Source organism: Lepisosteus oculatus, chromosome 10 (assembly GCF_040954835.1).
Source record: "Lepisosteus oculatus isolate fLepOcu1 chromosome 10, fLepOcu1.hap2, whole genome shotgun sequence".
Classification (NCBI taxonomy): Eukaryota; Metazoa; Chordata; class Actinopteri; order Semionotiformes; family Lepisosteidae; genus Lepisosteus; species Lepisosteus oculatus.
The window spans coordinates 42,247,898-42,274,531 of NC_090705.1; the positions used below are offsets into that span (position 1 = coordinate 42,247,898).

A 26,634-nucleotide genomic window follows, 5' to 3' on the forward strand; every position below is an offset into this window, starting at 1 on the left:
CATACTGAGGTGAACCCGTATAATGATTAAGTCAATTTCAAACGATATTCTTGTATTACCGTATGTCCTATGGGATTGAAATTTAACATGACATCTATTTCTTTAAAACTAAAATCAACATTGGCCTCCTTTTTAATATACGTTTGCCAATCAATCCAGTAGGTTTCTACCATAGGACATAACCAAAATAAATGTCGAACAGTGTCAGGGCTGCTTTCTCACCTTACCCCTCACAGGCTCCGCGTACCGCCCCTATTTGACCAGGCCTCACATCCGGGCACCGCGGTGGGAGGCTGCAGCGCCGCAGACCGCCTGTGAACATGGCCGCCGTGGCGAGATCAGCTTCCACATCCAGCAACCCGGCTGTCAACACCGCCGGGTCGGAGACCCACAACGGCGGGGAAGAGGACGGGCAGAACCTGTGGTGAGTAGTGCACATACTCGGGGCGCCGGGGCAGCCTCTCCTCCTCCTCCTTCTTCTTGTTTTTCTTTTGCGGGGCAGGAAAGTCTGAAGGCGAGTGGGTCAGTTGCGGTGATGAGCCCCATCAGTTTGAATGGCAGTTCGCCCTCAGCGCTGTCTGTTTGTGTGCAGGTCGTCTATCCTGAGCGAGGTTTCAACGCACTCCCGGTCCAAATTGCCATCAGGGAAAAACGTCCTCGTTATGGGTAAGTGTCGTTTTTACCTGCTAAGGGGATGCCGTTTCAAATACGAGTGTCTTGTGTCTTGTTATCTTTTCGCTGTCGTGGCTTGGGTCTGTTGTCTCATCCCCCTCTTAACGATGATGCATCCGCTACTGTACAGCTCTTGTGCTCTTTTTTTCTTTGTGATAACTTAAAAGAGACTTAGCGTGTTCGTGGACAGTTTGTGCACGGATCAAAAACCTGTGTTTTTTTATGACCGTTAAATAATTTCCATCAATTGATCGGTGTGGTGCGATGTAGTCGTAGAAACGTCTTCTATTTTTTCTGTAATACTGAACAGTCAGCTCGTTAAATACCCCTTCCAAGGTAGCAAGTTCACCCCTCTGCTGTTTTTAGAGGATGTACGATAATCTGCCAGTGTATTAACAGTGGGCATCGCTTCATCTGAGCCTCTCATTCATTACTTTATGAAGTATACATCGATGTATCTTATGTTTTGCGATACATAAGAGTTATATGACTCTTGTTTTTTGTTTTGGACGATTTTGCAATGCAGCCACAATTAAATTAGTAATAGCAATTTAATGGAATCGCTTAAAATAATTAATTGTTCCTGCCTGTAAAATTTTGTAAGGTTTAATTGTATTATAAATGCTAATTAGTTTCATTAATCTTACACGGTGAAAAGTAAGGCTGTTTTGTGAAGCACAACTGTAAAGTCTATGCGGAGTAAAGGCAGTGAGTGACTGCTGGGCATGTTTCTTGGTTGTACATTTCTTCAGGTGAAGATGGGGCTGGTAAAACCACTTTGATTGCGAAACTTCAGGGTATAGAAGAGTACATGAAGGGAAGAGGTCTGGAGTACTTATACTTCAGTGTGCATGATGAGGACATCGATGGTAAGTATGAATGACCTGTGTTTCACTTGGCATGTCAGTGCTCAGAGTACCATGTGGTTGGTTCATGGGATGAAAGTATTTCTTAGCATAGAGTTGGGTAAATGCTGAGCTTGGGTGTTCAGAATAATCCATTAATAGACTTTGTGTTCAAGGCTACGAGTACAATAACTGAAATTCTTCATTAGCCCTTGGCCCTGTAAAACTACATTATTTCTGTTTCAGGTGAAAAATATCCTTGACAGAATAACAGATGCGTAAACAGGCACGTCTTCTGTGTTACTTAAAAAGAAATGAGCCTTTTGTCGCACTTACAACAGCTCAGCTTAGTGCAGAGTAGAGATTGGTACTCAACTGTTGTCACAATAGATGACAAATTGGACAGTGCAATAACCGCTCTCTGTGGAAAAATAAGTTTCCCTATGTCCACTTTAAATTATTGAACCCATTATTAAACAATACTTGCATTCCCCGTTCTTCCACATACCACAGCCCTGCAGTCATCCGACCTTTTCTTTTATTACTTTGAAAGGCAGTAGTTTCCTTTTTGACTGTGCCTCAGTCATGTATTTTATTTTGGTCTTTGATATATCTGACAGGTGAGTCCAAACATTTGGACAAATAATTGTAACTAAACTGATTGCATAAAAAAAGTTTTTTGATCTACAAAAAGTCCTCAACCCCCCCCCGATTTTCGTTTCCAGATCTTACCAGATGTAATGCGTGGATCTTGGATGGTGACCTGTATCATAAAGGCCTCCAGAAATTTGCGGTGTCTACTGACAGTTTATCAGATACCGTAGTACTGTTTGTTGTAGACATGTCGAGACCTTGGACATCCCTGGACTCTTTGCAGAAATGGGCCAGTGTAATTAGAGAGTATATTGACAAACTGAAGATCCCACCTGAAGTGATGAAGGAAATGGAGCAAAAATGTAAGTCTGGAAAGCATTCCTTCTGCTGACAGTTTGTAGTGTAATATTTCCTTCAGATCTACTGCTTGGTAATAGTCTGTTGGTCTGCGTACGTGTTAACGTCACCTTTTTAAATCCAAAGTCAGCAAAACACTCACCACAGCATCTCCAGGCACATTTAATTACTGCAGGAAATCAATCAACTATTGACTGTTTCACCTGAGACTTTTTTTGTGGTCATAGTAAATAACTTTTAATTTTCTTTGAATATTCTTGGAAGTATTTTATTTTTTTCTAAAAATATTATTCTGGTCCCATTGCCCGTAGTCACTGTAGTTACTCGTCTGTCTGAAGCAGGTGTGTCCATTGTGTGCTAACTCAATCTGATTTCCTGTTGATGCAGTGGTGAAACAGTTCCAGGAATATGCAGATCCAGGAGCTGACCTCACTGTTTCTCCCCAGAGAAGAAACCCGTCTGTGCCCGATGGAGATGATGAAAGCATTGTCTTGCCTCTTGGTGAAAATACACTTACACATAATCTCGGTGTACCAGTTATAGTAGTTTGCACAAAGGTGAGACAGCATAACAGCTCTTAAAGAGCTTTATCATAGTAGAAAATGTTTTATGTGACAACTTATTTGCTTTTGGGGTGACTGAAAAAGCAGAAAAACATTTATGTTCTTACCATAACCTGTTTATTATTTAAAGCTGTAATTGATATTTTACTAAGTTTTACGATAGATATCTTTTAGTATCGTTATTTTTTACATCATATATGTATATGTCAGGTGAATGACATTTTTAATTCAGTATACACCAAATCCTGTGTGTCTAGTTTTCAGCGTCATAAGTAACACAGATATGCACAAAGCAAAGTCAAGGAGTTCAGTGGTTTACATTTTTTATTCAAACATTTCATTTATAAACTGCAGCATCACTTTGAAGAATCAAAATGGAGTCTGACATATTGAGAAACAGCCACATTATGATTGGGTGCACTCAGTCTTAGAGCTGTTCGTTAGTGATGGTTTTCACTGCTTACTTGCGACTGACTGGTATTTGGATTTTCTCTCCTTTGCAGTGCGATGCCATTAGTAGCTTGGAAAAGGAACACGACTACAAAGATGAACATTTCGACTTCATTCAGTTGCATATTCGTCGGTTTTGCTTGCAATGTATCCTTTCAGAATCTGGCTTTCATAGATTCCAATGACATGTATGTTGCAGGAAGCTACTTATTATATTAAGAATACCGGTTCCCAGTCTGTTGAAAATGTAAGGATGTTACACTTTTAGAATGGATTTTAATATGCAGATTGAACATGTGAGGGAACGCTTCCTGAATGGAAAAGCGTTTTAGTTTTTATACACGAGAAGTAAAGAGAAGCCTGGTGAGTTTAAAAGGTGTCGTTCCCAGTTTTATAAGTTTCACATTTCAGTAATTTTTACACCTGAATGATTGCATCGGCCAGTGTCTGTGCAGGATCGCATGCCGGCACACGACAGCGGCCAACCCGTACAAGCACCCTCAGTCTCTGGTGAAGTTATTTATGGCGTTGTTAATTGTATTATATTGTTAAACTATTGACACATTACCACTTGCTCAGGTTATTGAGCTTTAATATTGCATCGCGTAGGAGTAGCTTAATAACCTGTCGCACGTAACCAGTTTGCCGTGGAAGCCAGGGTGGGGAGTGTGAAAGAAGTCGGGACCCTGGCTTCTTTCAAGACATGACCTGGGATCGGTCATACAGCTGGTGTGAAATGGCATCGTTGTTTTAGGAACCTTCTGCAAGGGATAGCAGGGGTTCAGGAGGGGTTCGTTGTGAAAATGTTTTCCTTCACCCCAGCTCACCAGATGGCGCAGCACTAATATACACTTCAATGAAGGAAAATAAAAATCTAGATTTATTATATAAATATATTGTCCATAGATTGTATGGGTTTCCTTTCAACTCACCCGCTCAAATTGTGGAAAAGGATGCAGTATTTATGTAAGTGTCATCTAAAAAAATGCTGTTGAAATTTTGTTTTATTGGGGACACTAAAAAGGACGGAATTTAATGAAGGTTACTAAAAAGAAAATCACTGCTTAATTAAAATACATCTTCACATTTGAGATCATTTCAGTTGTGAGCGTGTTCAAAGTTCGATTGTTGAATGTGCATTCAGAGTGGAACTTATTTGTACCCATAGAGCTCAGGTTGAAGAGAGATTTTATAAAAGTTCTGCTATATAAAACAGTTGCTGTGTTGGTTAGATGTTTACTTGTTTTGTTTTTTTTAGTCCAGCAGGGTGGGACAATGAAAAAAAGATTGCCATCCTCCATGAAAACTTTCAGTCTTTAAAAGCAGAAGACAACTTTGAAGATATAATAGTTAAGCCACCTGTTAGAAAGGTAATACACTTTCAGATCTACAATACATTAGTTATGCATCAGGCTTTTCTCAATGCTTCAAAGTATGTCTGTATTAGATGATGATGATGATACATTACACTTAAATAGTACTTTTCATTCTGGAGAATATTAAAGCACTTTACATATAGACCCACTTGGTCTACCACAGTAGAACCCACCTGGGTGACTCACAGCAGCCATTGTGCCAGCGTCCCCATTACACAGCAGGTAGAGAAAGTGAGTGAAAGTCATTCACTGAGGTAAGGACCAGCTATTCTGGAGGCCAGCTTGTGCAAGCCCATGGTGCACGGGGGGTTAAACATGACCTCGGTTTAACATCTCATCCGCAGAAGATCCTCTTCTATTCCAGGGGTCTCCAGGCCTGAGCCTGGAGATCCTGAGTCTGGCACTTTTTTTATAGGTGACCATTATACCATCAGTTCCTAGAAACATGGAACACTTTATGATCAGTCAAACTGCTGATTTGTCAAATTAATTTAGAGGTCATTTATACAATCATAATACCTGTCAGATTGCTCTTAATTGAGCAATTAACTTGGATTGAATACATGAAATACTTAGTTGATAACTTCCAAGTATTATTGGAGGTGGGACTTGATAATCTTTAAAACAGATGATTTAGGCAATCTTGTCACTTTGGATTGTTTTTATTTTCCAGTTTGTTCATGAAAAAGAAATTGCAGCAGAAGATGATCAAGTGTTTCTCATAAAGCTGCAGGTAAGAAAAGTGTAGTGTGAATGACTTTCTTCAGATTTCTGTTTCACATTGAGACTACCAGTACTATATATAAATTCCAAAGTTTTCTCAGAACCCTAAATTATTTTAAAATAATTAGCATTAATATTGCAGGAAGCAAATTTTATTTTGAACTGAAAAGGATTATGATTTCAATGTGAAATATTCAATTTCACTTTTTTGAGTAGAATTGCAATGTGAAGCGTGAGCTTGTTTTTGTGAATGGACTTTTGGTTCACATTGGTTCATCGGGACTGCACGAATCTCCTGGGCCACGCGTTTATCACAATCCTAAGCCCAGTCTTTTCCGACTCGGCGGCTCTCCTGAGATCCTTCCATAGCACAACGGTTTGGGAAGTATTGTCTTAGGCGTTGCATTATTATTATTATGGTAAAAGTGGACTTTAAGGCAATACGCACCTTGATGTCTGTATCTATAGAAAACAGCATCGTGTTCATGAATTCCAAAATGAATATCGCTCAACTCTGAAATGTATTTTATAAGAAGGACAGTCTGATATTTCCCTGGTGTAGACCTAAGTTTTTTAAGGTTACCTGTTTATTTTTTAATTAAGCTTGATGTTTAGTTTTAGGTCTAATCTGTGGGGAGCACGAACAATTTAAAGAAGTGGTAATATTGAGTAGCCATGGTAAATGGTGACTCACCAGTTCACTTGTATGTCTATGAATAAATCTGGGAAGACAAAGAAGAGTGCATTCCAAAACAGTGCAATATAATTTTTATATCCAGTAATATGAAATGAAAATGTTGTATAAAAGCCCAACAGACGGTGACTTTTGCCTTTCATGGATAGAACAAGGGTTAGCAACATTTATCACAGCACGCTTAGAAGTAACATGACAACAGCTTTATCTTCTTATTTACAACGAGTTGCTCCAGTTCTCTGCTATACATCATCACTGCAGTAAGAGCTGTGCAACCTCTGGCCCGTACCATCCACCACTTTACAATACTGGGATATAACCAGCTCCTTGATTTCTAAAATGACATGCTAATGACCAATTAATGAAATCTAGGATCTAGTGGCAAAAATTCTGTAATACTGAGGATCACAGGAGATGCAGGTTAGGTAGCCTATTGTATAGTAATTCAAGACCTTCCAGTGATTTCGTATCCTGCCACCTTCTCTGCCAAAAAGAATGCTGCAGTGGCTTCTGAATGCGTGAAGTGTGCTTGCATTAATGTGGTATCTTTCTTTTCAGTCCCTACTTGCAAAGCAACCTCCTGTCGCTGCTGGAAGACCAGTGGTCAGTATGTTTTCCTTTAAGGGTAATCGAGCGCATCTTTCTCCTTTTAAATTAATGCAAACATTAAACGGTGTAAGTCGAACAGTATTGGATATCTCAGATCTGTTCAAAATAATTGTATAATTGTGAATTGCACTTCACTGTGCGAGTGACCTTGAAAACAAATTCTGAAATGCAGTAACATCTTTAGTTTTCAGACTTCTCCAGAACAAATCAAGTACATTCACTAAAAAAAGAATGAGTTTGACTCTCTCTACTTTTTCAAAGCAGTCTTAGATTTCTGCCTCTCTTTTTAATGCTGTAATGGGTTTCATATCAAGAGAGATGTGTGACCAACTATATGCATATTGGGCAGATCTTAACAGCGTTCTTGTGTTTTTTTTAAGAATGGAACTCTCTTTTTTCTTTTTCTTTTTGTTTAGGATGCCACCAACAGAGGCCCTGGAGGTTCTCCACGAACACCAGTTCGTTCTGGATCCAGTAACGTGGCCAGCGTCATGCCAGTTGCAGCCAACGCCAAGAAGATCGACCCCAACATGAAAGGTGTGGAAATGAAATATGTGGTGGGAGCATGAGAACACATGACATCCTTTCAGATCTGTAGAAACATTTAGACATTCATGTAAAGCATTTTAAATGCCAGTTTACACATGAACATCTGTATGATTTGAATTTTTTTTTGATGGATTATAGCTGGAACCACAAGCGAGGGCGTCTTGGCAAACTTCTTCAACAGCCTGTTGAGTAAAAAGACCGGCTCTCCGGGGGCTGGAGGCGGCAGTCCAGCAGGGGGTGGTAGCTGCGTCCCTGGATCAGCCAAGAAATCAGGTACTGCACGTGATGGCTCGGCGTGTTTTTTGCACGTAGGCTAAAAATCAAGCTAGACGGGACAAATGATGTAGAAGAATAGGAGTGAAAAAATTTTAAAACTTTCTTGCTTATAAGATTTGCATCCTAAAGGTTGACTGACCTCAAAACTGGAACCCACCTTCTCTTCAATGGCTGACATAGGAAAACATGCCAACAATACCATAATGGACAATTATAAGCTTCTGTATTAGAACCTTTAAACTTTCACTGGAATTTTAAAACCAGTGTTATCTAGTTTTACCTTTTTTTCCCATTTTTCAGGCAAAAAGTAAATTGCTGAATTGTAGGGGGAAAAAAAACATTTCTCATGTGCAGCAGTTTAGCTCGTTACAACACCCTTTCAGCAAGATGTTTAAAGGGTAGTTCATGAAATTGAATGAAACCTTTTTTTGTTGTAACTCATACTTTTATATTTTTAGTCAAAGTCTGATTTGTTTTAATTTCTTTTATTTTTTCCAGCTCAGAACTCTTTAACTCCAGATTAGCTCATTTTAGGAACAGTGTCTACTATGCATGTGCTTAATGCACTTTAAAAATTGTGATGGATTAAGCATTCATTTTTAATTTAGATTTTAATAGCATGAGTTTAGATAAAACTTTTCCTGTCTATTCTGCCATTCAGCCATGAGTACTCTGGGTTATGTGCAGTGTGTTACAGCATGTCATGTTAAAGTTCATTGTGTTAATGTAGCCTCACCCTCTGTCACAGTTACAGGATGCTGGCCCCGTTAAGGTCAGTGTTTGAGTAACGTTCTTGCTTGCACTAAATACATTTAAAGAGCCATTGACCATTATCATGCAAGCAGAATCCTTCATTTGTTCCCCTCATCATATAATGTGTTCATACTGCTGCTTGGCAATACGTCTGCATGTTCCTTATCATATCCATGTCATACACATCTTCGACTCCTTAGTGTAACTGCAGGCGTTTGTGACTTCCCTACCTTCATAAGCATCACGTTTGTCTTCCTTTGCAAAAGTATTTTATGTTATCTTAAACTGTTCCGGGGCTTATTGCATCTTGACTCCTTGTGTTCTGTACGTCTGTGTCTCCATTTTCTTGTCTTTGATGATCATTTTTGTTCTTTTGAGCTGCATTTGCCTTTGCATTTGCATTTGCTTCTTCTGTTGCATCTGTAGCTGTTTCATGCACATTTAACTGAGTAGTTTGGCATCGGTGCTTGTTGTTGTGTGCATTTCACACCAGGGGTTAACCATTGGGTCTTCCCTATCCTGTTAGGATTTACTGGTGAAATTGCTTTGCTCTACTTCCTATTATGGCTAGATAATGCTGTTGTTTTTAACACCCAAGCATACAATGTTTGATTTTGATCTTTCTTTGAATACAAACAGATTCTTTTTTGTAGTAGTTTTGTTTCTGAGTGCTTCATATTAAAAGTTGAAAATGCCAAGCTTTTAAAAAGAAAGATTAACTTTTCCTTTATAGAAGAGGATTTTCATGGAACATGAACAGAAGTACAGAACTTAATCTGAACTTGCCTCATCAGAACTAAAACGATATGAGGAAATTTGTAATTACATCTTATTTCTTTTTGGTGTAGCACAATGAGATTGTCCTGTTTTTATTCTTGGTTTAGGAAGGTCTTAACTCTGGGATGCTTTTGTGAATGAAGGAATGCATGGAATAGCCTACCTCCCTGTGGACTGTTTTTGACTACATTCTGGGGCATCTGGTGCATGATTGCGTACTAACTGTGACTTGTTCTATTCCAGTGCAGAAGCTTGGCTTGACAGATGTGCAGGCAGAGCTTGATCGAATTTCAAGTAAACCAGACACTGAAGCGTCTTCTCCAGCAACTCCAACATCTCCAGCAGAAGACGATGAATCCTGAAGACAGCAGCAGAGCCTCCTCACTTACTGTCCGAGTCTGTCTTCCCTTTTCCACGACGCGTTACTGCGGGCCACCTAGTACAACCAACTACACAGACTACCTTTAAAGGACAGGTGTACCATTGTGTGCTTGACTCATTAATGTCCTGTCTGTAAGGGAATTCTGAATAACTAGCAGCAAGGTTAAAGATGGATTGCATATGGAAATGTGAACACTGGCCCACTAATGCCTTCTGTGTCTGGTTTACAGAGTGTTATTTATTACTATGAATCTGATGGTAATCACTGGATTTTTTTTGTTTTTTTCTTGTTGATTGAAGACCAAGAAGTTCAAATTCTAATAGTACTTTAACAGACAAGAGAAATAGATTTAGGTGGACCTAACTGGATATACTCCAGTTGGCCAAAGGCAGTAATGGGAAAATATTTTTCAGGAAACGTTACTTAAAATCTCAGTAAAAAGTGTTGAGTAGACACATTGTATTATAGATAATACAATTTGGAACATTTTAAAAGGTGATTGGAGGAAAAATGAATTCCATAAACTGGAAAGTGTATTAAGCACTGTAAGTGAAAATTCAGCTATTTTGCCCTTGCACTTCTGAGGTACCTTATTAAAGTTATTTGAACTTGGGAAGTAACAAAGTAATGCACTACATTTGTGGGTTTTTTTGCTAGAACTAATTACCTCTTGTTCTTTGGCACTGAATTGACTAAAAGATACTATACATTTGTACAGTCCGAGACTACTTAGCTGCTGTATAACGGGAAGAAAGGGGTAGAGGTCAGCCTCATCTGAAGAATGTATACTTCGCAACCTGCAAAATGGTTGGTCCTGTTATTTCAGATAATGTAGTGATGTTTCTATTCATCAGGTATGTAATCCTGTAATAAAGTTGTATTTATTCTCAGCACTGGTTTAATTCACTTTTTGAGAGACTGCATCTCTGCCAGGCAAAATGATAAAAAAATGACATAGTCCATACACATCTGCTATGATGCATTGTATTTTCTTGGAAAAGATCATTGTTTTTATGAATTGCTAGACAAGAGAATCGCCACCCTGTGACTCAGGGATGATGACCTTGGTGTCCTTTACTTCTTCTACCTAGATGGTTAATGAGTATACCCTCCTGATGCAGAGGGAGTGTATCATCTTTCATGTAATTTGATTCTTATGCAGGAGCAATGGAATAGGCATATTGCAGGACATAAAATATACAATGATGGCAAAAATAGTCATCAGTTAACAACCAACAAATTAATGTTGGTATCAATCAATATTAAAGATTAGAATGCATGTGCACTGATTAGAAAATGTTGCTGAGGCTGCTTGGGAAAGAGGTGTTTTAAATGTGCTAAAATACTTCTGTATGGCCGTAAGTACCATGCCTTGTGGTCAGTAGAAATTCATATTGCAGGGGGTCTGTTATGTTGAGGGGTTCTTTAATATCTAGGGTGTCAGGGGCCCTTGGAAAAGGAGGGGAAATCCTGAACTCCAATACATCCCAGGACATCTTGGCCAAATCTCTGCTGTAAAGCTCAAGCTTGGCCAAACAAGTTATGCCCAAGTACAGCAATGGTCCAAAGCAAAGCATCCACATCGACCAAAAATGGTTAACTGCAAGCAAATGTTTGCGACTAAACGTCTCAACCCCCGGACCTCAATCCAGTAAAACGGCTGTGGTCTGAACTCAAGAAGGCAGGTCACAACCGGACACCGAAGGGTCTGGAGGACCTGGTGAAATTCTGCCTGCAGGAATGGTCCATCATCCCCCTGTAGAAAGTGTCAGAACCTCCTGGCACACTTCAGTGTAATCCCTGCCAGAGGAGGGTTTACAAAATCCAACAGGAATGGGAACAAATGGTGCTTTTGTTCATCGATTATTCATGACAAATATCCCTTTGCAATCCTATTAAAATGACAGCATTTTTATATAATTTCATTGGGAGAGTGAATAAATCCTGAGGGTACTGTATATGTGTTATATAGCATGTTTGTATCTGTTAACTGGTGTTGGTCAAGTTAGTCAAGCAAGTCTCGTTTCCATCTAGATGATTGGTTCTGTTTCCCAAACCTACCATGTAATAGATCTAATGTAGGACCTCTTGATGTACACTCTGGTTTTGTCAGCCTTTTTATGGCTGGGCACAGCATTAGCAATTTTCCAGTCCTTGGGTGTTAACCCTCTGCCAAAAAAGAAAACTGATAGAAGAATTTTGTTAATGGCCTATGAATATCTCCTCTGAAGTACAAATAGTGTTTCTAGTACCTGAAACACTGATGCCTTATCTAACAATACTATTTAATATAAAACTTTATCCTTCCTTAGCCTGGACCATGTTTAGATTTCTTCGGCGATAAACACCTGGGTTAAAAAATCACTTTAATACATCAGCCATTTCTCGTTCACGGTGTTTGAATGTGGAAAATCGCTTTCATTTTATGCTGTTACTGGTCTTACACGGATGCCTTTCAGAGTGTGACTGCTTAGTATGATTCTTTTCCTCAGGGCTGCAGAAATGAAAGTTAACCTTCCCACGTTAATCTACCATTACGTCTTTGGACCGGGGGAGCCAGCCGGAGCACCGTCAGAAAGTGAGCCTTACATGAAGAAAATTAAAACTGGACGATTAAACGACCCCCAGCACACACAACGGCACAGAGACTATCGGGCAGAGGATAGGGAGCATTACAAGACCCTGAAAGTGAAATCACTGGACTTGTCAACGAATAAGTGCCAGCCAGGCTGCTCCACAGCAGCCGGAAGCGCGGCGGTGTCGCTGGGCTGGTGTTCCGTCCCCAATACGGTTCCGAGTCGGAAGTGCGAAATCGAAACTTAGTTCTCTGCGGAAGCGACCAAGGGCCAGGGGAATTACGTCTAGGATACAAGTCTCTCGAAATTTTGCTGGGAGCAACAAGCGCTAAATACATTTTATTGTAAAAAAAAAAAGTACGTCTCACTGTTTTGCACCATTGAGATTCAGGTACGTAATTGTAAGATTTCTTCTTAGATATTGAGGAGTGAGAACGCGGTTCTTGGTATCTTCATGTTTTTGCGATCCGTAGTAATAATAGATAAGGGCGTGAAGCAGTTTTTTTTTTGTTGTTGTTTTGTGTGGTGCGCTGAATTGATTAACTGTAAGCGGGAGTGTGGCATTGCCGACTGTTGTGCTTAATTGGAAATAAATGGTCGTAATATTTTTTTTTCCGTAAAACACGTTTTGTTTGGTGGTAGGCGTCTTATAGAACACTTTCGGTTTCACATTCGTGTCGATTGCGTTGCACAGTTAAGGTGATTCTCATGTAAAAATAAATCACACACATAAACCTATAATAAAATCTTAAATTATTTTTTTTCTAAACATGTCCTTGTGTTTGGTATTTGACCAGGATGGCTAGCGGGGAACAGGTATATAACCCAACGACTACGCAGGGAGACAAGCCCAACAAAAAGTTCGTGGTGCCGACGGAACACCTGGACAAGTTTCGTTTTTTTATCAAATGTGCTGAAGTGGTAAGTCCTTTTCTCAAGCTTTTTACTTTGAAATCTCATTTCCGTAATTCTTCATGTACAAGTGGTCTGCTTGAACTGTTCCTTCAGAGGCTGTGTGTATATTTGTTATATATCTTTTACTGTTTCCCCCCGAAAAAAATATACATCAAATACACAGCAAAGTCGAGCACTGTATTTCAAAATGTCTGTTGCGGTAGTTTTAAGTGGAAGGTGATCATTTGCTAACAAGGACATTTGTGCTCTTAACATATCTGGTTTCACGAATAGAGTGATGTTGTTAACTGTTGCACTAATTAAGGCAGTAACTTTATATTTATGGAATATTTCTCAAACCGTTCACCACAACTAACAATAGGTAGGTAATTAAGTCTCAGAGAACTATCAATACAGAAATCCCTAAAAATTGGAGAAAATCTTTGAAATCTTTAGTTTTATATATATTTAAGTTTTATAGTTGAGCAGACTGCCACATTCAGAACTGCTGGAAGCAATATTATTCAGATGTTATTGTAGGAAAAATAAGTACAACAAATTTCTTCGCTTTGTTTAAATTTGCAACACTGCCATAGTATACTTCACTTGTACCCCTGCAGCACAATCCCTGGTTACAGAACTGGGTAGATAAATATTTAAGTCAGAGCATTTGAGTCAATATCACATTCCTGATCATTTTAAAGAATTACGCTTCTTGGCCACAGATATTTTCCAGTGCTGTAAGAACCTCTTGTGAGAAGAGGACAACAGAACCTTTCCCCAGAAAACATGATCCTGTTTAAGACTTTTAAATCAAATGACTGGCTCCTCTGCAGTAAACAAGCATTTAAGTGCTGCATTGGAAATTGGGCTGAATGCTTGGCTACTTGATTAAATTCTGCTGCAATCAGATCTTTACAACAGGGGCTCCTGAGGGCATTTGGCAGCTTTTGAAAGCTCCAGTTGTCCATCCCCATGCCATAAAGAAGTCAGTTGTTTTCTAATGCCAGTATATCATTAGTAGAGCCTTTTGCAGGCTATTTATTTGGTAAAAGATGCCTAACCGATGCTGTACTGCGTGTGGAAATTGTTTTCAAGAACAGTGAAGGAACCATGCAAGACGTGATTAGGCTGTACATACAAGTACAGGCACTTGTATAGTCAGTGCTGATATCAGGGACAGTAGTTTCTATTACTAATAAAATGTTTATATTATGTGGTCTTTTTAGTTAAGCACATGCCAGGAGACTGTAACACAGTGCTTTGTGCACAGGGAAACAGGAAGGACTGACGATGTTAAAAACAGTATTTCATACTGGATGCCAAAAGTGTCCAGAAAAATGCAAAGATTAAAAAACCTGCTCGGCAATGAAGTAACCAAAGATTACAGCACGAGTTGATCTCATGGTGTTTTATAAAATTGTTATAAGGTAGTGAAACTTTTATAAAAAAAAAAAGAAGTTAGTCCAGCATCTTTACGCTATAAATAATCTGATTTAGTGTTGGAGCCAGAAAAGGTTTTGACATTCTGTTAGTGCTTCCAGCAGTAAACATGTAGACGTGGTGTAACCGGCGGTATGCTTAATATAATTATAAAGATCACCTGACGCCTACTTGAGCAAACTCAAATTAGGTGATAATTCTGAGCCTTCAATGCAAACTATATTACTAAACCACAGAGGAGCGGTGTCTTCAGGACATGCTTACAAGGCATGTTCTGTATAACAGACAGTGTATCTGTTAGTTTTGTTATTTTTTGTCTTTTTACGTTTCAGCTGTCAAAATTACACCTTTCTGGTTTGCATGTAAACAAATGGGGTAGAATGTTTGTATGATAAGATGATTTGTAAAATATTAACATTTTTCATTCTGTGGGTGTAGAAGCTGGAGGTTTTAATTGCATTCGGCCCCATTTATTCTGAGTAATTATTTCAAATATATATATATAGTTAAGAGGTGCACATATAGCATTTTATTCTGTCACCGGGCAATGTAATTTGACACTTCTACAATGTGCTTCTAATATGGGTCATCTGTGGACTTCATCAAGTTTTCTGGAAATATTGCTGAAGTAAAAACAACAATTCACATTGGTTGTGCAGAAAAGGGTAATTCTCCAAGAACTGTGATGTAATTTTTTATCTCAACGTTGTGTCATCTTGTCCGTCATTTGTCATGTGATGAAGACCAGCAAGTAAGCTTTTCGTTGTCCTCGGGTTCGTGTGACAGTAAACTTGCCCTTGAAGCGGAAGGGTAAATCTAGATTGAAAAAAAAAACACTGCAGGCAGCCTTCCAGGCAAGTAAGTCCCTGCACTCCCGTTTCCTCGAAGAGGAGCAGGCTGTGTGAGAGGCAACGCCGAGTGTGTGGGGGTTTCTGAACAGCAGGAATTAGTGTTGCTGTGACGACCCTATTCGTTTACACAGGAATCCTACCTTCACACATGTTCAGGCTTTGGTTATGCCTGTCATTTCTATAAAGCAATCCTCCAAGCGGTGTCTGAGCTGGAGCGGTCGGCGTGGGGGGGCTGGATTTCTGGCCGCTGTCCCCGAGGACAGCACTGCACTGCAGGTGCAGGAAGACCGGGGGCCACTCTTCACTTGCAAGCCGTCGATGACGAGTGTCCTCCACATTTCAGGACGGTCAGTGGTGGAGGTTTGGAAGGTTTTGGAAGGTGCGAGGTCAGACTGCCATGTTGGCCGATGACGCAATTGACCGTCTGTGGGACACGCTTGCCTCTCCAGCCTGCAGAAGAGATAAGAAACAACCTAAGAACTTTAAGGAGCCTTCCAGTCACTGCTTGGAAACCTCAATAGACAGCAGGCTGGAACCTGTTGCTTGATTGTACGTTAATCGTGTGCAGCAGCATATCTTCCTAATGCCACACAGCCAGTCCCAGAAGTCAGTCCTGTTAGCCTTGAAGGCTCCTAAGCGAGTAAGGAGATCTTCTGCCACGTTCTAATGTGTGCCTCATGTCATGTGAGACTAATGTAAGATGTTTCGTTTTCTTTTGTTGTTCAAGCGTTATTGCACAGGCTAATATTCAGTGTGCATGTACTTTTTAGAGAGGCACTTGAGCTGTGTGGTATCCTGCAAGGTGTCATTTTCTGTCCCACCAAGTGCAAATTACTCCACATGCACGATACACCTTTTACACCATCCAGGTAATGTCGCCTCATGTTTATAGTCCATGTTTCTGATTGTAAGCTTCTAAAACTAAAGTGTTAAGGGAACCAAGTTCGCTGGCTTCCTTCCAGAGGTTTGCTGGATGTTGTTATAAATGTTCATGAAAGAGGAAGGTCCTGCCCTCTACAGTACCAGCATCTCTGTTATCTACAGGGATTTGTTGTGTGTCAGCGGGGGGAGGCTGCACATATACTTCAGTGATACACTCAAGGGGACAGAAGTAAAGAAATTAGGCCCAGTTGTCTTCTGTTTCCTCAAACCACAGTATATACTAATCTAAAGCCATCTTTTATTTGTTATATATATTCGTTTTATTATTTTCTGTCATAACGTTTTAACAATTTTGAGTGCAAAGGGACTAACGGGAAAGGTGGGTAGACCATTTAGTGTTAAATGTATAAAAATAAATAGTTGAATGCATTGACCTGATAAACCACTTCCTTGGCCAAGTCCAGCTGGCACTGCCTTCATGATTTACTTTTAATAACATCCCATTATCTATGTTTTTTAATTTAAGAAGTGCGGTCATTCAGTGGCAAAGTAGTTGCAGGCCACTGTTAGAATACGATGAAGTCATCATCAACAGTAGCACGTGACTGTATAATCGAGTTTGTTTTCATCAGTTTAATCAGTTCCAAGCATGTTTCACCATATTCAGTATCTGCATTTTTCATCATCATAAAAAAATGTAAAATGAATTTTATAATGTTAGTAACTGATATTCCGTCTTCTTTTTTTCATTACTTACAGTATGACTGTGAGTCTTAGCTCTTTATTATGCCCTTTTAAAGTGGAAAATGATTCCTTTCATTTGCTCATATTTGGAAATAAAACCTGCAGTGAAAAGCGGGTAGAACCCATCCATGATTCTGAGGCCAAGACGTTGACATGCTATATAGGCAGTCTGCTGTTCTTGCTTCATTGTTTTAAGAAAAGTACATATACAGACAATACAGAAAAGTAGGAGTGAGATGACTCTGGGGCTCAGTAACTATTGGACTTGTAACGTCTCTTGGAATTAGAAAATTTAATACAGTGCAAAGACAGGTGCTGTTTCAGTCTGATCTTGAAACTGCAGCGATCTGCTGACTGAATCAGGGCATTCTGGGATGGCTGGTCCATAAGAGTTTTATATTTGCCTTTGGCCAATGTAAATCTCAAAATAAGCATTTTCTTTATAGGAAATGTTTAAGGCATCTCCATAACATTACACGATGGACACAGTAATATAAAATAAGTTTTTAACAAAAAAGATCGCACAGCATTGGAACTGCAAAAGAACAATGTTGTTCTGCTGTTAAGAGTTAATAAGAGTTAATGAATAGTAAAATATAATTTTCCACCTTAATAGTTTTGCTGAGAAGCCTGTTGCTTGTTATACTTGCTCTGTAAAGAAAGAGGTATAATGAGGTTCTGGTGAAGTCTTTAGCCCAGTCTACACGGTTTGTGACACTTGTGCATTCGCCTGAGGGGTGGTTTTTGCTCATCGTGTTCCTCTTGCCTGTCGCACAAATCACAGGAGCACCTCGGCGTTTCTGCCATTTCAATTCAATTCAAGCTTTTTTGTCCCCTTGGGGAAATTGTGTTATGTTTGACTGTGCCATAAAAGACAATGACAAATAAACATCACCAAAAGGGAAGAGAATACTGTAGTTACAGGAGAAAGAAACAAAAGACAAGGTAGTTACTTGGTATTGTTTAAGAGTGTGATTGCAGTGGGGATGAAAGAGTCTGTTGGTTTTACACCTTGGGGCACAGAGGCGTCTCCCAGATGGGGGAAGTGTGAGTTCGCAGTGGAGGGGGTGAGACACATTTCTTTCTTTGTTGTCATCATTGTCACACAGAGGCTTGAAACGATAAACAAGGTCATCAGAAACTACACTACAGATTATGCTGTTTCGTAAACGAAAGAGGTGCATTGAGCAACTCTTCAGCATCCGGGTTCTAAGTAAGTCTCGAGGTCTGGTGTTTGTAGACAGGAAGTGGGGTTTTGCTGGATACAGCCACACCTCCAGGGCTTTGAGAGGCCTGGAGCCAAGTATTCCACTGCTGCCTCAGCTCCTCTGCAGAGCGCCACTTACACAGCTTTCATGCAATGGCTTGAAGTCATTTTGAATGGAAAAAGAACCACATGTTTTTAAACAGACTGTATACTTAACAATGGATGGGTTATGTTTCTAGCAGTCATGAATTTACCTGTGGTGAGCTTGCGGGTCCAAACTGGGCCAAGATCTCGCAGTGGATATGAAGTGAAACAACAGGGTGAAATTAATACGAGGATGATATTTGCCCTTATCTGTCTCTGGTTAGCAAACACGAGTATGAGGTTTCTAGCCTAATATAAGTTAATGAGTAATCTTTCTGTAAATGATCAGAAGGTTTCGTTGTAAAAACTAGGTGGAGGAGATCTTTGGTGTGTGTGTGGGCTGCAGAAAGCTAAGCTAAAAAAGTAATCAGAATATTGGCCAATTCTTACTTAGAGTGTAGTTTTATTCTTCACAGCACTCTTAACAATAAAGACAAACGTAAAGAAGACTCATCTTGAGTAAAACCTCTCTCCTCAGCTTCTAGAGGAAGATATCTTTCTCCTCAGCTGCATCTGCAGAAAAACCTAACTAATTACATAGAATCAGTTCATGGGCGAAGTAGGACACACAGAGGAGATGTGAGTCTTACTGACCACCTGGTGGGGCTGCACACTGGTGGTGGTGGAGGGGATCCCCATTACCTGTAAAGCGCTTTGAGTGGAGTGTCCAGAAAATATAAGTGTAAGTGATTCATTAATTACTATAACTGAGAGTGCTAAGAACTGATGAGACATGAGTGATAAATGGAAAGAAGTTCTCCAGGTTTTTTTCTATGTTAAATGTTTAAATGTTTTTTAAAGTTCGACCACTTTTCTAACTTTTTGTCCATCTTCTCAGATTCTGTCCTTCGTCGCCTTCATCCTCGAAGAGGTTGTCACCAACTGCAATTCCTGTGGTCCGCTTTACTTCTTCGAGTTCGTCAGCTGCACGGCCTTCCTTTTCACAGCCCTGCTGCTCATCCTTCTCGCCACCCCACTGTACCTGAAGGTCGGGATTAAGAAGTGGTCTGTCCTGGTAAGGAGATCGGCAGCGCTCTCGTGTGGAACTGCCTCGTCATGCAAGTGAACCGTGAAGACTCTTACCTGGCAAATGGTTCTACAATTGTTCAGAGTTTTTTTTATAGAAGTGTTTTGCATCTGGAGTTCACTTTTGCGATCCAAGTTTATATTTTGAACATCAGAACAGTGCCCGAATAACCATGATCTTTGTGGCTCTGGAACTCTGAACATCTTCCCAGACTTCCGCAGACTGTCAGTTCGAATATGAGACACTCTGGCTCTTACTGTGAGTAAGTTTTTTGGGAAGTGTTCTGCATTGTTTCAGAGTGCACTCTGCAACCAGAAATGGCTGACCCAGCAGTCTGACCCCCAGCTTCTCTCCCTGTCTGTGTGTCTCATGGAGAGCAAGCCGGGGTATGCGAAAAGACAAACTCCGAATTCAAGAAATATTGTATATGGCCAATAAAGTGATCTGATCTTGTTGTGCAGAAGACAGTGGAGTGGTTGGTGTTAATTGGTAGACTGCTCGGCCTACACCTGTCTGTAGCGCAACTTGCTTCAAACCAAAAACAATGTTTTTAACTTTGACTAAAGAAGACACTCCACTCACCCCGAAAGGAGAGCCGCTTTAAGCAGATGACTGCTGTTTATCTCCAGGCGAACATTTCCTTTTCTTTCAGTTCTGCTGTTTTAAACTCTTTTCTCTCCCCAGGACTTTGTGTACACTGCTGTCATGGCAGTCTTGTTCCTGCTGGCCTCAGTTATTTTTGCTGCTGCAAACGAGGGGACGGGATTGGAGAAAGGCTCTGTGGTATGACCGTCATGTCCTTTTTAAGCAAAATGTTTTTCTTTATAATTATTTTTATATTTAAAGACCTTCAGCTGAGAGGAAAAGATACCAGATTGAATTGCATGCTTTATTAGCAGAACCGTTTACCTCTTCTTAGTGTATTAACAGCTGATATATGCGGGAAATGTGAAGTTAGCTGCTAATGGGGCAGCACATTTTGAAGCAATAGTGCACATGATCCACTTTGTAAAATTCATTTGTTTTGCTTGATTTCACTGATGTTTTTTTGTACGTGTTTAATAAAATCTAGTATTTTATGGTACTAAGGAGGATCTGCATCGAAATGAACTCATTTGGATTGTTAGTGGTGCTCTAACGCTTTTTTCTGCTGAACCCTGGAGAACCATGCAGCTCATATCTTAGCAGTCAGCTTAGTGTCTGTTTTAGCTGGAATTGTTTCTTTTCAAGTAGAAACGGAATTACACAGAGGACAAAGAAAGAGGTCACCGCAGAATGAACATTTGCTGTTCTTTATTAGTGAATAGATATTTAAGCTTGCTCTGGCATCCGGTTGTGCTTGGGGGGCAAATTTGACAAAGTGCCACTCATTCGTTCAGTGTCACTTATTTTAAACTTCGTCAGGGGTGTGAGGAAGTAGTTGGGGTAACCAGCACTGTCTTCGCCCCCCAGACATGCACTTCCTTTGTGCGGTATGTAGTTTTCACATGTAGTGTGTTTGTATTTATTATTTCATTTATCGTATTGAGATTTAAAGTTTTGTGTATTTTTCTTTGTCCACCACTGTGATGTGACCTCTTCGGAATTTCCTTATGCGTCCGTAAAAAAAAAATATATATATTTTTCTTTCCAGGCCTTTGGATTCCTGGCATCTCTAGCGTTCGTCTTCGACCTCGGGGTGTTTTTCAAGACCAGAGGGCTGCCGTGGACGAGTGGCCCGCGAGGAGCTGGCGACACTCAGACCACACAGCCAGAAGCCGAGAAGCTGAACACCGGTGACCCGAGCTCCGCTAATGGAACTAACGCCGCGAATTAAGCCTCAAGAACTGTCTTCGCATTTGTGCAAGGAATGTCCTCCCTCACAGAAACAATCACATTTAGTCCGAGACCTACTGGAGAGTTCATTGGTGAAAAATGGGGAAGAAAAAATATCACCCTCTTAAACGATTGGTGTCCCTCTTACACGATTGGGTTGATTTTGTCTAAATCGGAATGCCACCTGCAGCACAGTGTCGCTGTAGGCAGACGGACGTGCCTGTTATGTCATCGGTTTAAACTCGACGGGCGTCGGCTGTGTATTATTCTCTAGGGTTTCCAGTCCTCGTTCCTAGCTAGTTTAAAGGCGAGAGTTTGCTTTTACCCTTCGTAGGAATTTAATTCTTCAGGCAATACAAGAAAAAAATAAATAAAATGAGCTGTAACATCCCCCTTGCCCTTTATAATGTCTTGAGACAGCTATCCCCAGTGTAGTCAAAGCCGTTTCTAGTCCGATGACCAGTGAAGTAATGAGCAGGTCCAGTGCATATCTAATTTTGGTGTAGTATTTTTTAAAACCCGGCGTTTTACCTTAACTCATTTTTAATATATCAAAATACACTACTGTGTTTAGAAAGGTGAGATTTTATTAGAGCAGTTCTATGAAATTCTAGTTAGCAGCTGTGATAGGCTTTTAATCGTGTGGATTTGCTTTTTTAATTTTCAGAACTAATTTTAGAAAAATGGATCCTGAGAAATAACGCCCAATAAGACGATGCTTGTAGGAATATTGATGGAGAAGTTGGCAAGACTGGACCTGCTTGACAGAGGGCAGCCAGTTCCCCATAGGATGGTACAGGAGGAGGAGGGCACTGGCTGCAGGAGAGGTGCAGTAAAAACAGCTGTAGTTTTTATGTCTAGGCATTTTGGGAGGATTAGGAGTCAAAAGTAAAAGAGGTGAGGAAGACCCTGGCCACTCTTATCGGTCCCGAGCTTTTCTTAAAAACGCTTTGTATAGCTGTTGCAAACTGATATCTGGATACATTCCCTTCCTTCAGCTGAATCCCTGATGCAGCAAATTTTAAATAGATGCAGGTGGTATATTCCAGACTGTGAACTCTTGATTACTTGTGCCTGTGCCATGAAAGGCCATCTTTTTTCAGTTTTTATGATTGGTTTATTACTTTAGATCTTTTATTTTCCCCCCAGTTTCCCTTGTCAATAAGATTACAGCAGTTGGAGACAATTTCAGAATAACTTGTCAAGCTGCCCTGTATGTTAACTTGTGTGAACTATTTGTTTGGTATTGCTGTGAGTTACAAAAACAGCAAGTTCTTGTTTTTATTTTGTAACATTTTCACCTGTGTAAAACAATGATAATGAACTGTGGAACAAGTATTTAAATGTGTAGTCCACTTGCTTATTTGGTATGGATTACTGAGCACAGTAATTGGAATTGGAAATTGGAAATAATCTAATTTAGAAAATCCGTGGGACTTTCACAGTCATCGGCTCTAGTCTTCAGGTAACATCTGTGCAACGTTTTTTTTTAATTTTTGGAAGCAGTCATTGTAGTTCTGATTAAATTCTAAAATTTGTTTGGTTAGGGATAAATTCTTCTGGCCTGGATAATTTTTATCAAAATGAATTTGGTTTTGCATTGTAGCTGGTTGTGTGTTCCTAATGAATTTCAATAGTAGCAGGAATACAAGATGGCTATCTTATGATGAAATGGTTAATAGCTAGCACCTTTAAATTGTGATTGAGATTGAAAGGTCTTAGCAATTTCAGTTTGGAGTTAATATGGATTCATTCTTAGAGTGAGACTGTAGAAATGTGTGTGTATATATTGGGTTTTATTCGCCTTAGTTTCTCTTACCTTTGCAGTTTGTTCTAGCAGTACTTTGACTCATTTTGTTTTGAAACTTAAATCGATCTACCGCTGTAGTGTGAATAATCTTGATATATTTTCTCTTTTAAAATTACTTAGATGTCTGATCTTGGATTTAAGGGTCAAACATCAAGCCAGTAGACAGGAAAAGTCTGTTCAAAGCCAAAGGGATTGGGGTGATAACATATACTGTACAAATTCTGTCACAGTCTACTAAAATCTCTAAATCACCTGTGGAAAAAAAAGGATGATTATTCATAACTGTAGGGTTTATGTGAGGGTGAAAGTGTCAATCATTGGTATTAGCTTAATTCATTAACATAAGACAAATTAATCCAAATTATTTTGCTTTTAGTTAGTTTAATGTCTTTTGTATTTTTTTTACAGGGTTTGTTTTTCTGTCAGTCTGAATTGTGATTTTCTTAGCTTTATGTTTGTCAACAGGCAAGGAGTTTGATGTTTGTTTGACAAAACTTTCATTTTTTTTGGCCTCTCAGGAGACTTCATTGTCCAGAAAAATAAAGGCAAGAGTAAGGCACTGAATCATGAATTTTAATTATCATGTGTACCTTGTGTAAACCACTTTAAAATGAGTAGTAAATCTGTACTAGGTCTCTGCCTTATACTATTGCAAGAGTGTTTATTTTGTTAGTTGTAAATGTTTAAAGAACTGAATATTGGAACTATTGTGGACAGAATGAACCAGCAACTCTTCCATTTAAAGGTTAAGATCTGTGTGTGACCTTCAACAAGCCTAGCGTGCGATGGTGACTTATAGGCCAAAACAGTTAGAGTTTTTGAGAGATCATGATCACTGTCTCCATGGGAAACCAAAAAAATAAAAACCCAAAACAAATGCAATATCAAGCACTGCTGTAATTCCACATTAGTGCCATCTCTTGCTGGGGCAGGGCATCTTTAAAGGAGACCCTGTGTTTAGACTTCACAGTTGTGCTTTTATATGCACTGCTTTGCTCCTGTCTTTCAGCCCTTGTGTATGACGGGAAAGCTGGCTGTCCACATGACACCCCATGTTAAGTGTAACATCACAGAACAAGAAAGGAAAAGTGTCTAGTGCCTTCTATAGGGGGTTAATACACTGCTGTGCTCAATGGCGACCCCTGGTGGCTGTGTCAGCTGATCTTTGGTTTGGCCCTGTCTGATCTGTATTGATGTGCCTATCATGAAGAGGTTTTACAAGGTAGTTAAACTGGAGGACTGTCCTCTGACCCCTGTCCTCCTCCTCATCCCTTGCACTGTGAAATGTTGATTGTTTTGCAGTATAGTTTCTGTGCAACACTGACACGTGTATTTTCACAATGATCCAGGAAAAAAGTATAAAAATATAAAGGGGGGGGGGATGAATCGTGTAAATCCATAACTAAATACACAACAGATCGCAGTTATGAGAATTCATAACTAATGATCAAATACATTGCAAAATAACATACTATAGATAGGATTTTTTTATAATAATATTACACATGTGGCTAATTGGTCAGTTTTGGAATGAAAGCTAAATAGGTTACTTGTTTTTTCACAATGTTTATTTAGTTGTTGTTTTTTTCATTTAAACATTGTGAATTTAATGGGACGGTGTAATAAACATTGCCACAGTCACAATCCATTCTCCGACACCCCCCAAGAAAAGAAGTGTTTGTTGCTGATGTGGGATCAACCCGAAGTTTGCAGTTATCTGAACAGTGCTTGCAGCTGGTTATATTTGAATTGAGCACTGAAAGGGACAGCAGGCAGGGTCAGACGTGTACGCTCAGCAGTGCATCATGGATTAAGTGCAATTTGACGCATGAGCCACACACAGATTGTAACACTAGCAAGGTTTTTTTTAATGACAACCCCCCTGTGAAGCACCTCTTTAATTCGTGAGTGATGTTGCGGTTAGATTGCTTTAATATTTGTATAAATTGAATAAAATGCCAAACAAAACTGATGGTGTAAAAGTGGTAACAGATCTGGAAACGGAGCAAAAGATACAGAAACAGTACAACTGTCATTTTTAGAAAAATTATAAACCATTTAAAATCCTGAAATGAATTGCAGTCTATCATTACCTACATGTATGTATTAATTGTTTTCTTAAATAGTGCAGAAGACATAAATGCTTATTGTCATATTGATATAGTTCTTGTCTGTGTTTGTTAAAGACTGAATGTCCATGTAATATAAGATCATATATTGCTAATTTACTAATCTCTGCTTTTTTATACGAAAGGAAAAGGACCGATTGTTTTTAGAGATGTTATTTTGGTTACTCAACATAACTAATATCATCCAAGCATTATTTAAACAAATCCCCAGTACCACTGTATTTTCACTTTCTGCTTTTCAAAGTAAACTGAATTGATCTGACCCCATGCATCAGTGATGTTTTAATTCATGTAAGTAATGAGCCAGATATAAAAATATGGAATAATAATAATTGCTTACACTTATATAGCGCTTTTCTGGACACTCCACTCAAAGTGCTTTACAGGTAATGGGGATCCCCTCCACCACCGCCAATGTGCAGCCCCACCTGGATGATGCGACGGCAGCCATAGTGCGCCAGAATGCTCCCCACACACCAGATATTAGTGGGGAGGAGAGCAGAGAGTTATGAAGCCAATTCATAGAGGGGGATCATTAGGAGGCCGTGATTGGTAAGGGCCAATGGGAAATTTGGCCTGGACACTGGGGTTACAACCGGGGAATGAAAGGGCTGTGCCTCGATATAGTTCAGTTTCAGTGTTTTGTTGTAGCCTTTTAAGCTTGGTCTTGCAGTGACATTTTCCTCTGATTTTATTCAAATATGTTCACATTACTTTAAGAGCCATAGGAATGTCCTGTTCCTGCTTACAGTACAGGCAGAAAACATTTCTTTAACGAGTTGTCATTAGTTGGGACTGCCACCAGATGGCAGGCGTGGACTATACTACCAAGGGTTTCGCAGAACTTGGCAAAAATGTGCTCAAGTAATTAACATGTTTCTGTCTTCGAACAAAACTGAACAGGACTATGCACATGTGCTGGACATTTCTTACAACATGTTGATATTGTTGAGGCTTTTACAGTTGTGTAATACAGATTTAAGCAGCAGAAAACTGAGAAATAGCTAATGTGTCGCATGCACAAATCACTGAAGAAGCGGAGCAGGACTGCTCCGAGTCGTGACCTTCTGGGGGCTGTAAGAGGCTTCAGTGGTCAGGCATGAGACCCTTACTAGTCCTACAGTCTCTGAGACAGGGGGTCAGGCAGCAGCTTGTTTGGTGCAGCTGGCAGTGTGCACATTGGCCCAGTTAATGCAAGAGGGAGGAACAAAACGTGATCATTGCAATACAGTAAACGGAACCTGCAGCACTCAGTCAAGCAATCTGCTGAGTGCAAGAAAAGGAAAATCCCCCGATTTGCACTTTGCACCATGAAAACATGGAATTGAACACCAAGTTTAGCATAATTAATTTGTGTCATTAATAATGTAATGTTTCCAGGAAAATCGGATCACCATCAATTCGTCCTCTCGTTATTTTATCCAGCTCGGGGCCACGGGAGTAGAGCCTTTCCCAGCAAGCCTTGAGAGCAAGGCAGGCTACGCCCTGTACG

At 39.8% G+C, this 26,634-nt stretch overlaps 2 protein-coding genes across 4 annotated transcripts; both read left to right on the forward strand.

Annotated features, from left to right (window-relative positions):
- The first annotated feature begins 277 nt into the window (after positions 1–277).
- On the forward strand, positions 278–10,510 carry dync1li1 (dynein, cytoplasmic 1, light intermediate chain 1). 2 transcript variants are annotated; one of them, XM_006635597.3, is made up of 13 exons: positions 282–424; positions 593–666; positions 1,425–1,541; positions 2,243–2,473; positions 2,856–3,025; positions 3,535–3,628; positions 4,312–4,447; positions 4,740–4,851; positions 5,531–5,590; positions 6,833–6,877; positions 7,300–7,420; positions 7,571–7,705; positions 9,482–10,510. In XM_006635597.3, the coding sequence occupies exons 1-13, from the start codon at positions 321–323 to the stop codon at positions 9,598–9,600; spliced, it is 1,518 nt and encodes a 505-aa protein (XP_006635660.2). In that variant the 5' UTR covers positions 282–320; the 3' UTR covers positions 9,601–10,510. The 2 variants fall into 2 exon arrangements, 1 of the variants encoding a protein (XP_006635660.2); XR_001479525.2 differs by lacking the exon at positions 9,482–10,510 and having other exon boundaries at positions 278–424; positions 6,833–6,899; positions 7,571–7,659.
- A 1,784-nt stretch (positions 10,511–12,294) lies between these two features.
- On the forward strand, positions 12,295–25,404 carry cmtm6 (CKLF-like MARVEL transmembrane domain containing 6). 2 transcript variants are annotated; one of them, XM_006635596.3, is made up of 5 exons: positions 12,295–12,587; positions 12,994–13,117; positions 19,200–19,376; positions 20,073–20,171; positions 21,022–25,404. In XM_006635596.3, the coding sequence occupies exons 2-5, from the start codon at positions 12,995–12,997 to the stop codon at positions 21,202–21,204; spliced, it is 582 nt and encodes a 193-aa protein (XP_006635659.2). In that variant the 5' UTR covers positions 12,295–12,587; position 12,994; the 3' UTR covers positions 21,205–25,404. The 2 variants fall into 2 exon arrangements, with proteins under 2 accessions (XP_006635659.2, XP_015212524.2); XM_015357038.2 differs by lacking the exon at positions 12,295–12,587 and adding an exon at positions 12,872–12,895.
- Positions 25,405–26,634: the final 1,230 nt, after the last annotated feature.

Excerpts from the sequence above, each read along its gene's own strand:
- dync1li1 (XM_006635597.3), top strand. The coding sequence starts at position 321 with ATGGCCGCCGTGGCGAGATCAGCTTCCACATCCAGCAACCCGGCTGTC. Across the intron at positions 4,448-4,739 it reads GAAAAGGATGCAGTATTTAT|TCCAGCAGGGTGGGACAATG; the intron begins GTAAGTGTCATC and ends TGTTTTTTTTAG. Across the intron at positions 6,878-7,299 it reads TCGCTGCTGGAAGACCAGTG|GATGCCACCAACAGAGGCCC; the intron begins GTCAGTATGTTT and ends CTTTTTGTTTAG.
- cmtm6 (XM_006635596.3), top strand. The coding sequence starts at position 12,995 with ATGGCTAGCGGGGAACAGGTATATAACCCAACGACTACGCAGGGAGAC. Across the intron at positions 13,118-19,199 it reads TTATCAAATGTGCTGAAGTG|ATTCTGTCCTTCGTCGCCTT; the intron begins GTAAGTCCTTTT and ends CCATCTTCTCAG. Across the intron at positions 19,377-20,072 it reads TTAAGAAGTGGTCTGTCCTG|GACTTTGTGTACACTGCTGT; the intron begins GTAAGGAGATCG and ends TTCTCTCCCCAG.